Raw genomic sequence first — 11,554 nt, 5'->3', positions numbered from 1 at the left:
AAGCCATCTCATTTCCACATATCTTTATTACAACATCATCATTTACATTTAAATGGCCTGCAAAAGAAAAAGTAAAACAGGAGAGCTGCTTCTCCCATCAGAGGGTTTTGGAGTATCGCCGTCTCACTGAGTCTCTGTAGAACTGGAAGATCTTCTCTGATGCTTTCTGACTGAGTGCCACACACTGCTGCAGCTGTGGGGGAAGAAAGAACAAAAGTCTGCAAAAATCTGACGATTCAGACGCAGTAATAACACAAAAAAATAACACAGCCGCACTCCAAACAAAGCTAATTAACCGACTGACCTCGTGAACTGAAAAAGATCCTCTGGTCGATGACATCATTACTCGGCGTTCTGTGCTGTCGATGGCGAAGGTCATCAAAGCTCTGCTTTCCTTTTGAGTGTGAAAACCAGACAGGGATGGAGTGAATACTGACTTTATTGAGGGAACATGTAAATACACTGATCACTCGACAAAAGGTTGGGTTTTTTATATCCACATGCTTTGTTAAGCCTCAGATGTACCTTTTCCTGAGCTGCAGTAGGGTCTGTGATGATTTGTCCATCGGTACTGATGGCACAGGTTACTCCGCAGAAGAGGCAACTCATGGGCAACCCGGCATCCATAAGAGCCATACAGGCTGCATTCAAGCAGCAGGACAGGAGCTGAGGGGCAGGTAAGGAAGAACACTCGCCAGAAAAACACATTCCTATGTCCTAGCTGCAGATTTAACTCCCAGCCACAGTTTAAGTGAAGGATACCGAACCATCGTCATGTATCACCTGCAGAATGAGAGTGAGCGAAGAGCGAGGATGAAGGGACAGGAGCAGAGATGCTTCACAGGTTTCTCGCAGGTACTGCTCTTGTGATCGCTCCCTCACACCTAGAAAACCAACATGTTGAGATACCTGATGCAGAGCGGGAAGCAAATGGCTCACTTCCTCCACCCTGTGGTGGGTTGTGGTACTGCAGCTTCTAATCTCAGTAATGACTTTTGCTCTTCTCAGGTCTGACTTTGGGCGAGTTTCTTTAACACAGCAAGTTGAAACTGCTTAATTTCACAAAAGATTAAATAACTGAACGGCTTAGAGCTGCTGCTTTTTCCAAAAGATGATAAAGAAGTGCACTCATGTCTGCAGTTTTCTCCATATAACGTGAGGATTTAAGCTGCTTTCATTATGTTAAACTTTCAATAAATTACATTCAGAGATTCTTGAAAACAAATAGCTCTTTTACTTACTCGCCTGTCCCACTTTGGGTTGAACCAACACCTCCAGGGTTGCCCGATCATAGATTTCCTTGCTGACTTTAACCTCAGCAGGTCCATAAACTCCGGCCATCACACTCGAATCTCCTTCATAGAAGAACAAAATACACAGAAAATATGTTTTTTTTACTGCTTACAGAGGAAATAAGGGATCATGTAGCAGTCTGGTGCTGCTGATCAATGCTCTGATTAACTGATCATCAGTCAGTGTGAGCAGAAGTTCTGTCAGTTTTCAGGTGTGTTTTAACACGATGCCAAGGAGGAAAGACATCAGCAATGATCTTAGAGAAGCAGCTGTTGCTGCCCATCAGTCTGGGAAGGGTTATAAGGCCATTTCCAGACTATCTGGAGTCCATCATTCTACAGAGAGAAAGATTATTCACAAGTGGAAAACATTCAGGACAGCTGTCAATCTTCCCAGGAGTGGACGTCCCAGCAAGTTCACCCCAAGGTGAAAAAGCCCAGAGCTACATCTCAGACTCTACAGGCCTCAGTTAGCATGGTAAAGGTTAAAGGTCATGGCAGCACAGTTAGAAAAAGACTGAACAAGGATGGCTTGTTTGGAAGGGCTGCAGGAGAAAGCCTCTTCTCTCTAAAAAGAACATGGCAGCACAGCTTAGGTTTGCAAAGCTGCATCTGAACAAAGCTCAAGACTTCTGGAACAATGTCCTTTGGACAGACCAGAGCAAAGTGGAGATGTTTGGTCCTAATGCACAGCAGCACGTTTGGAGGAAACCAAACACAGCATATCAGCACAAACACCTCATACCAGCTGTCAAGCACGGTGGTGGAGGGCTGATGATCTGGGCTGGTTCTGCAGCCACAGGACCTGGGCACCTTGCAGGCATTGAGTCCACCATGAACTCCTCTGGATAGTATTCTAGAGCAATGTTTCCCAATCCTGGTCCTCAAGGCACACCACCCTGCATATTTTCCATGTTTCCCTGCTCCAGCACACCCGATTCAAATGAATGTGTCAGGTCTTTAAGCTCTGCAGAAGGCTGAGGACGACCCATTCATTTGAATCAGGTGTGCTGGAGCAGGGAAACATGGAAAACATGCAGGGTGGTGTGCCTTGAGGACCAGGACTGTTCTAGAGTCAGATGTGAGGCCATCTGTCCCACAGCTAAAGCTGGGCTGAAACTGGCTCATCAACAGGACAAAGATCCCAAACACAGCAGCAGATCTACAGCAGAATGTGGGAAAAAGAAAAGAATCAAGGTGTTGCAATGGTCCAGTCAGAGTCCAGACCTCAGCCTGACTGAAATGCTGTGGTATTTGACATTTTACATCACCCGTTAAAAAGAGTTTTACACCTTTACGATATTTGTGTGTCACTAAGAGAAAATGCATCATGTATGTTGGTTATCATGAACTGAAACCCGCAGATCATTTAGGAACCAAACATCCAACGTTTGAAAAAATTTAACTTTACGTGTTTTCTTAAAATTAACACAACTTTACAAAGTAAAAATGCAACTTGCCGAGCGGATTGATATGAAGGATGCGTCGTGTGGCTTGAGTCAAAATGAGAGCAAAAGTAAAACATTAACCCAAATCAGAGTGTTCGTGGTGCTAGTTTCACCTTGCACGAAAGACGCAGAGCCATCGGGTCGAGACAGTAAGCTCTGCTCGCAGCCAAACTCTCTCAGAGAAATGTTTGAAGTACTTGAGATTTCCATCATGTTGCCTTCAGTGTGGAGAAGAAGGCTGTCGCAGGCTGATGACGACATCATATGTACTTTAACAAGGTGTAGTTATGGGAACTGACCAGCAGGTGGCAGCAAACACAGTGATTCTGAACAGGAAATATGAAACATTCTCCGGGGCTTTACAAGAGAAAAGTATCAGTCATAATTACGGAAACAAAAGTAGTGTCTTTGGAAAGGAAGTCAGTTAAGTATTTAGGGTTCATATAAACTGTTTGAATAGAGTCACACAATGAAGACTGTAAAAGTACAGCAGAGTGAAAAAGTCTATTTCCTATTCCTCCCTATTTCCAGGAGCAATGCACCTCCCAAAACTGGTTTAAGACTGAAATTTACAGGTGAGTTAGACATACCTAACTTCATGCATGTAACCGCTACAATAATTTTAAAAAGTTAGAAGCTACAATGTAGTTCCATTCTCCAATCGACCCTAAAATTAAAACTACTTTTAGGTAAAGTCTGGACATGCTCACCTCGCCACAATACATCCTGACATTCACATGTATGTTACTTTGACACTTACAGAAACATTTTTGTAGACCACACCTCCCATATGGCAACAGCTTCTCCCAGTAGCACAGCAGGGACCAGCAAAAACTGGTCAGGATGGGCTCAAAGAATCAAGAGTCCGAGGAGCAGAACCAGCTTCCAAATTTGTCAGATATGAATCTCAGGGAAGCAAAGTCTATTCATAAAGACCCCAACTCACAGGACCCAAAAGATTTATAGTTTCTGGTCTGAGCCAGCAATAAATAATGAGACCAACCAGCATCTTTCCAGATATAATATCCCAGAGATTAAAGTAAATCCTGCAGAAGATGTCTCTTGGGGATGTCCACCACCGTTGTTTTCCTCCTGGAGGCTTGCTTCCAGTTACGGTAACTACTTCTTCTACTGAATTACCACCACTCAAAATGTAGCCTATCTCCACAGCCCAGCTTATTCTCAATAAACTGGTTATTTAAAATGTGTCTGATCCACATTGCTTCTTTGGAACTTTACCAAATATCTCCTCAGATTTGCTTCACTAGTGAAGAAGGAAACAGTCGATCAATACATGACATCATTATTTTTAATGGAAAAAGTATTAATGTTTGCATATTCCAGTGAGGATATTTGCATATTTTTGCATTCCCTTACATTATAAACTGACCATTCAACATAACATGGGTAACATGCACACAGACCATCATCAGAACCCAGCGTGAAGTTTCAGTTGGTGGGTTTTTGCCTTTAAGAACAATTACGTTTCAGAGATGCAAAGCACAGTCTAATAAAAATTTAAATTGTGTTTTGTATGAATACGCAGGCTATATATGTACAACACCACACATAATACAAGCAATGGATGTGTAATAAAATCAAGGTTATATCCATATATTTTCACTTTATCTTTTATGTTTTTGGTGTTTTACTCTGATTAAAATGCAGCTAAATAAAGTCAGAAGAGACGGAGTCAACATCTCCAGCTTATCAATAACATACGACTTCTTTCTAAATAAACCTTTTTTGCTTCTTGGGGATTTTTTTTTTTTTTAAAAGACTTTGCTGCATTTCTTACTAAAACCTTTTTAGTTAGTTTTAACAAATTAGTTTTGCTTTTGAAAACTTACAAAAATGAACTGGCAGTTGTTGGTGGCCCATCTCAGGCCTTCAAACCCATTTATACCCTTTATACCAGAGAAACGATGCCATGACCCGATCGATCAATCAGCAACGATGTATACTTTAGTACATAAGTGTGTTCTGTTGGGGAAACCAGGATGTCATGACCAGACACAGGTCCCGGGTCTCTACACAGTCACAGACGTCAGGCTGATTTCACCATCAATCTCCATGTTCGTTATTTGCTGGAGAGGCTGGAAGCGGTGTTTATAGACGTGTGCGTTCGTCCCATTCACCACGATCCGGAAGGCATGCTTCTCACAACAGATGGTCAGCTGAAAGAAATAAAAGTCATCGTTCAAAGCAGCTTAAGTCATAAAAATCAGATCAGGAAGTACAGAAAAAGCATTTCAGGCAGCTGAGGCTGCGGTGCCTTCAGTGAGAAGCAGACAACTCCCTCTGATCCGGGGCCTGTTCTTCGAAGCAGATTCAACATATTTAGGATATTTTACTGGTGACTTGGCTTAAACTGACCCTGACAATGGAGATCTCAGGAAGCTGATCGAGGTCTCTGGCTCTAGAAACATGTAAAATGGTTGGAGTGGGGAGCAGCTGACTGAACACAGCAGGCTAAAAAAAAACACCAACTGCTGCAGCCAAACCAGGAAGTAAATATAACAAAAGGAGGAAAAGAGAATGATTACAGTCTGCATCCTTTTTCACATAGTTGGTGGCTGACAACGAGAATAAATAAAGTAATAAGCTGATCAATGGAACTGCCATGTCATACAAACATGAGTAATCATTCATTACTAAGGCACAGGTGTAATCTCCCATCTTTATACCTAACCAGCTCCAGAGCGGGTTAAGCTTCCAGCATAAGTTGCCATGCAGATAAAACTCAGAGAGAAGTGACCCAACCTGAAAGTTACTTCGCCAAGCTGCTAAACCTGCTTCATAGTACAGGTTTTAGGTCAGTGTATGGTGGCAGCGCGGTGTTTTTAGTTTGGTGGCATACCGTGAAAGCGTTTCCCCGCCGGAAAGGCATGCCCCCGCCCCGTTCCTCAGAGCCCCACTGGTCCCACTGCTTGGTGTTCCTCACCACACAGTTCTCGTTGAAACGGGGATTGTAATGCAGAGCAATGCCAGACTGGTAGCAAAGATTCACATTAAACCTGGTGAGACAGAAAAGACTGCTTAGCTCATTGTGGTGAAACTCCTTTATTTCTTCTTTTCTGTACCATCTCTTTTTCCACACGAGAGATGACAACTTCTTAGTCTTTTAAAATGTTTACTTAAAAACAACAAAGCAGACTATAAGGTGTTGCTTCCACCATGTTCTGACTCAAAAAACTCAAGTACACACAGTCAATTAGCCTACCGCAGTTAACGTTATATAATGACGTCGCATCATAGAAATTAGAGCATAGAAACATTTTTTAACCTTTTACACATTACTAATTGTGTATTTTAAACCAACATACTCTAAACCTATAGAATTACAATGAAATCATAATTAATATTTAACTGTTTTTAACTTAAATTATTAATGCTTAACTGGCACTTACACTCATGATCAAATGCAACAAATGTGTGTATCCAACTCCTTTCCAACCTGATGAACACTTGCTTATGTTTATGCATTTAGCAGATACTTTTATCCAAAGCGACTTACAAATGAAGATATAACATTACAGCTAACATCAAAGCTAACAATAAGCTACATAGAAGGAAAAAACACTCAGACTCTGTTAGAGGTAGAGATAAAATGCAGGTGTACAGAGTAGTGCGATACCTGCTTATATAATAAGAGACAGAAAAGGTACACAGAACATAGATATATATAAACCAGATTCAGCATCCATTGAAGAAAAATAATGTCATACAGCAAATATTCCCTGAAACCTCATGAAGCAGATTAAACTTCCTTTATGACACAGACAGATACAGAAATGGGGAAGTGGGACACTTCATGCCATCTGGTGATCAGTCAGTATGAGGTTACCAGAGTCAGTTCTCACAGTGCAGAAACTGAAATGTCTGCATGAGGAAGCTGCATGAACTGTTGGCATACTGCATTTAAACCTCAGCAGGAACTTAAGCGTACCAAACTGAAACGATGTGTCATGATCCCTGCAGCTACTCAGAGAAAACTGTCTCTTCTCACAGAAATCACTGTTGTATTGACAGAAGCCACAAAACCAATTTCATTATAGGGACATTCAGCACTTTCAGGTGTGCACAATAAAACCTTTATTAATACAGGAAGTGTTTCTGCTAAACTGAGCCAGAATATGTTGCTTAATTCTAAACCCACTCTCTCAGTTTTCAGATGTACGGTTATTTTTTTAATTTATATTTCAACAATGTTGGTTTCAAAGTACAATCTGGCAAGAACATTTTATTGAGTCATACCTGGTGGCGTTGGGGTTTACAGTCCCCTGGATCGTGATGATCCGGCCGGAATTGAGCCCACCACTAATGAAGTTCCTGTACGGTATAGTCTGTGCAGATATGGAAAAGAAAAACACATAAATACATATAAGGGCATCTTTAACTGCCAGTTTACTGTCACTATCACATCATTTGAGCAGAGGCATGAGATAAAGAAGAAAATATACAGCTACATGTGGCAAAGTGCTGATTTTCACCCCTTCAAATTCTAGATAAGAAGTGTTAAACCCAAGAAAACAAATCAATACATTATATTTCAGATGGTTTCATTAACTGAGCTGTTTTACAGTTGAAAAGTAATAGTTTTTGCTTGTAAAACCAAAATCAATTTTCCCCTTGAATTTACTTTATTGTCTTCCTGAAAGAGCTGAAAATTAAAAGAAAAGGACTTTTACTTACAGGCATTTGAGGAGGAAACGCAGGCTGCCCTGGGAAGGCAGGCTGAGAGGGGAACCCTGGAAAAGAAGGGAAGGCAGCCTGGGTGGGGAAAGCAAACTGGGGAGCAAACCCTGGATGAGCAGGAAATGCTGGCTGGGCGGGGAACTAAACAGAAAGATAAATCATACGTGCTTGTTTTATCTACATGGTTAGAGACTGTTTCAAACACAGAGACGTACAAGGCAAGATGCAGCCTGCAGGATTTTGTTTTTGGCGTCCTCACCGCAGGGTTCTGGAACACAATGGAGGAAATCTCCAGTTTCCCACCAGCAGAGATGGTGTCGACCTGCTGGAATGGGATGCGGTGCCTGTAGTCCATGAAGTGGGAGCCATTTACGTTCAACTAGAAAGGGGAAAACACGGCGTCATATCTGCGGCTCTTTTTCTAAATGACAAGGATACTTATGGCCAAAAAGGAACATTTCAAGGAAATCATACGAAACCAAAAACATGCTTTTTTTTCACTGATGGAAGAAAAAGAAGCTGCACAGAAGTAATTCCATGAATAGATGGACTCTGTCAGCGTGAATGAATGAATGCTTCATTTTGAACGGTTTTGCATGAAATAAGTAACGAGTTAACTGAGCAGAGCAGCTTTGTGATCCAACACACCTGATAGGAATCACGGGAGACGGTGATCATCAAGCTGAAGGGGGAGCCAGCAGGAAAAAGTGAGCTGTACTTCCTCTCCTCACTTCCCCAGCTGCCATGCTGGAGGGTGTTGGTGACCACGAAGGCCTGACCTTCGTAACGTGGGTTGATGTGGAGCGCGATGTCCGCTCCGGCCGAAGAACCACACTGCAGATTCACATGGAACCTGGAGGAAAGTAGAAGACAGGATTTGGCTTAAATTCATTTTTCAGAACTTAGAAAATAACCCTCTTAAGATGCCCTAACCTAAGACTTTGTGTGAGAAATATTCTGAAAGTTTTCTGGACAATTAAAAGGTGACAACTTCTGTCCTCCAGTCCGCTGAAAATCATGTTTTAAATCTTTTCAACAAGCCTCCAACAGCGTTTTTAACGCAGACAAATGAGGAAAATCTGACACGTTGCACTCATATTGCCTCAGGCTTGAAAAGTAAAGTCAAAGTCAAAGTTATTTGCAGCACATTTCATGTACAAAACCATTCAAAGTACTTTATATAAAATAAAAGCTTTAAAAATATGTAAAAGAATATAAATAGAAAGAAATAAAATAATTAAAATGAATTCAAAGTGAATAAAAACAAGCAAAAGCATGCAGCAGGTCTGCATGGTTTCTAAAACAATGAAATGAAAGCTCCTGAGAGGAGAAGTCAGTGTTTCATCTTCTGCACATGATGCCATTTTCATCCAGAGTTGTTAGGATCAGCTGGATTTGGTACGAGTTTAAATGGAAAAGAGGAAAACCGAGAGGTTTATTATTAACAAATAAAATGTCTCCTACAATGTAAGTGTTTTCTGTGTTATTCAGTGGTCCAGTACACTTTTTAGATGATGTGGAGACAACAAGTGAAGCAGAGCAATTCTTGTTCAGTCAGCCATTTTTGTTTCTGTGAGATAAAAATTACCTGTCAGCTCCAGGCAGAACTCGCCCACTGATGACGATTGATTTTCCCTCCTGCAGGCCACCTTGGATGGATCCAGTGAAAGGGATTCTCTAGAGTGGACAGGGCTCGACATATTAACAGCTTTTCATGCAGCAAAGAGGAATAAATTACTGCTAAACGTCTGGCAGTCAGCACCAGCTCAACTCTGGCTGCTGTGAAACAGAAACTTGATAAAACGCTGGCATCCTTCCCATCTCAGTCACCAGACCACAAGGGCTTGTTTCATTAAAACAATCGTTTTGAAAGACAGAGGAACTGCTTTTAACGAGTAGTTAGTGTCATCTGACAGCAAACTGTAGGCTGGGTAACTTTGCAGACAACAGATAAAAAGTTAAATATTAATCTTATTAAAATACTTCACACACGGTGAAACTGTGACAGCAGCAAATACTTTGAATATTTGTTGACCTCTTGGCTTTGTTGTGTTCTGCTGCAAGACTTTGGCTGCTTTTGAAGTTGTGCACTATTCATACTGAGACACATTCTTTATTCAGCTTTTCTTCCCAAATTCAACATATTTTCAGTCGTTTAAGAATAAACAAGGCACCTAACTCAAGGGATGAACCAGTGCCGCTTCCACACATAACAGACAACTCAGTTTTAAATTGTATCTTTTAGGCATTTCGTTACTAGCAGCCCGTCACAAAGACACATCCTTCAGCTGATCCATCTACTGTTGGCCCAAGCCTCATCAGAAATGGGCTCCATGGAAGGGTGGCTGTCAAGAAGCCGTTCTTAAGGAAGGGAAACAGGGAGAAAAGGCTGAGCTGTGCCAAATGACACAAGAAGTGGACTGAAAATCAGTGGCAACAGGTCTTATGGAGGGATGAATCCTCCCCAGAGCCCGGACCTCAACATTATTGAAGCAGTGTGGGATCATCTGACAGAGAACGGAACAAAAGGCAGCCCACATCCAAAGAAGAGCTTTGGGATGTCCTTCAAGAAGCCTGGAGAACTATTCCTGAAGACTCCTTAAAGATATGACAGAAAGCTTGTCTCAGAGGGTTCAGGCTGTGTGGGAGGATAAAGGAGCTCTGACCAGATGTTCACTTTAAAGCTGCTCAGAACTGATAAAAAACTCTGTTTCTGCCTTATATTCTGTATTTACATTTACGTTTACATGGATTTCCTGATTTCCAGGCAATATCTGTAGAACTGAATGAAGGCTCAAGACCTTTGCACAGTATTGCTCATCCATACAAATAAAGCCATGTTAGAATAACTTATGTTTCTGTATTTATCAGACGCTTTTATCCAAAGCGACTTACAAATGAAGATATAACAGCTTTATAAAAAGCTAACAATAAGCTCCATAGAAGGAACCCAGGAGTCCGACTCTGTCAGAGGGGACAGAGTAGAGATAGGGTGCAGGCATAGAAGGAGGTGCAGAAAGATAAAGTGCAGAGATAGAGGGGGTAGGGAAGTACAAGGTAAGTGCTAACGGAGGAACGGAGGGACCGAGTTGCCTTTGCAAGAGCATTCAAGTAGATGGAGCCGTTCCATTAAGCTCTTTGTAGCTAACATCAGGGACTTGAATCTGATGCAGACGGCTCAGAGCAGCCAGAGGAGCTCAATGAACAGAGGGGGACGTGTTCTTTTAGGCTGATCCAAGACGCGCCGCCGCGTTCTGGACCATCTGCAGACCTGTTGCCACTGATTTCTCAGCCTACTTATCCAGTTAAGACGAGTTTAACAGTATTTGTGCGTTCAAAAGGTTTGAGTGATTTCTAACATGTTTGATGTTATTTGGTGGTTCAACATGGGTTCAGTCTTTATGTATACAGGACTGTTAAAGATAGACACACACAGACATCTGCCAAACTCATTTCTGTCTGTGGTTAGAACACTTCCAGTAGCAAGAATCACACAATATAACAATAAAAATGGCACGTTTCCAAAACAACTTATTATCATAAAGACAGAGCGAAAAAGGTTGTCTGATAACGGATTCAGTTTCTCTTCAGAAAGCCTGATCAGGACCTACAAACCCTGATCACACCCCTATCTGCCACACCGCTCCATTTCTCACGGAAACAGGTTCAAAACGCACACATTTGGGTTACTTACTGGGTTGTAAAAAGGTGTCTGCATATTAAAAGCCATTGTCAGGAGCCAGCTTGCTGTGAGTCAGGAAAGGATCCTGGGCTTTGCAACAAAATGGCTTTTTTTAAACGGACCTCACTTTATACACTCTTAGGTTTCGATTTCCCTTCAGTGGGCGGTATTTAACCCGGGACATTTTCTGGTAAAGAGCGTTTACTTGAAAAAATAATGGGTCATATGATCACCAGTCAATGGATCACACTGAACTCTTATAGCCTACTGGACCGGAGTGGAATAAAGTGTTTCATCATGTACAAAAAGACCAAACAGTCGATCAACAATGGTTAGATTAGTGAAGATTTATGGGGCATAACTCGTAGAAATCTTCAGGAATAATAAAATGTAATATTTAATCATAATTTTCATGAATCGTGGACTCATAAATT

General features: G+C 41.6%; 2 protein-coding genes across 2 annotated transcripts; both read right to left on the bottom strand.

Annotated features, from left to right (window-relative positions):
* Positions 1 to 11: 11 nt before the first annotated feature.
* exosc5 (exosome component 5) lies at positions 12 to 2,979 on the bottom strand. The gene is made up of 6 exons (XM_072391667.1): positions 2,854 to 2,979; positions 1,242 to 1,355; positions 763 to 884; positions 526 to 666; positions 305 to 394; positions 12 to 193 (listed from the first exon to the last, which is right to left on the bottom strand). The coding sequence occupies exons 1-6, from the start codon at positions 2,951 to 2,953 to the stop codon at positions 98 to 100; spliced, it is 663 nt and encodes a 220-aa protein (XP_072247768.1). The 5' UTR covers positions 2,954 to 2,979; the 3' UTR covers positions 12 to 97.
* A 1,743-nt stretch (positions 2,980 to 4,722) lies between these two features.
* Positions 4,723 to 11,238, bottom strand: LOC140313921 (galectin-9-like). Its single transcript, XM_072391910.1, has 8 exons — positions 11,133 to 11,238; positions 9,027 to 9,115; positions 8,087 to 8,291; positions 7,698 to 7,817; positions 7,436 to 7,579; positions 6,998 to 7,086; positions 5,601 to 5,757; positions 4,723 to 4,917 (listed from the first exon to the last, which is right to left on the bottom strand). The coding sequence occupies exons 1-8, from the start codon at positions 11,166 to 11,168 to the stop codon at positions 4,771 to 4,773; spliced, it is 987 nt and encodes a 328-aa protein (XP_072248011.1). The 5' UTR covers positions 11,169 to 11,238; the 3' UTR covers positions 4,723 to 4,770.
* Between the last annotated feature and the right edge of the window lie 316 nt (positions 11,239 to 11,554).

The sequence above is a fragment of the Leuresthes tenuis genome, unplaced genomic scaffold (assembly GCF_036924035.1).
Source record: "Leuresthes tenuis unplaced genomic scaffold, fLeuTen1.0.hap1 SCAF_9, whole genome shotgun sequence".
Lineage (NCBI taxonomy): Eukaryota > Metazoa > Chordata > Actinopteri > Atheriniformes > Atherinopsidae > Leuresthes > Leuresthes tenuis.
This window is presented reverse-complemented; position numbering and strand designations above follow the sequence as displayed.

Excerpts from the sequence above, each read along its gene's own strand:
- exosc5 (XM_072391667.1), bottom strand. The coding sequence starts at position 2,953 with ATGATGGAAATCTCAAGTACTTCAAACATTTCTCTGAGAGAGTTTGGC. Across the intron at positions 1,356-2,853 it reads CTCTGCGTCTTTCGTGCAAG|GAGATTCGAGTGTGATGGCC; the intron begins GTGAAACTAGCA and ends TCTTCTATGAAG. Across the intron at positions 194-304 it reads GATCTTTTTCAGTTCACGAG|CTGCAGCAGTGTGTGGCACT; the intron begins GTCAGTCGGTTA and ends CTTCCCCCACAG.
- LOC140313921 (XM_072391910.1), bottom strand. The coding sequence starts at position 11,168 with ATGGCTTTTAATATGCAGACACCTTTTTACAACCCA. Across the intron at positions 9,116-11,132 it reads AGACACCTTTTTACAACCCA|AGAATCCCTTTCACTGGATC; the intron begins GTAAGTAACCCA and ends TGTCCACTCTAG. Across the intron at positions 5,758-6,997 it reads GTAAACCCCAACGCCACCAG|GTTTAATGTGAATCTTTGCT; the intron begins GTATGACTCAAT and ends CTGTCTCACCAG.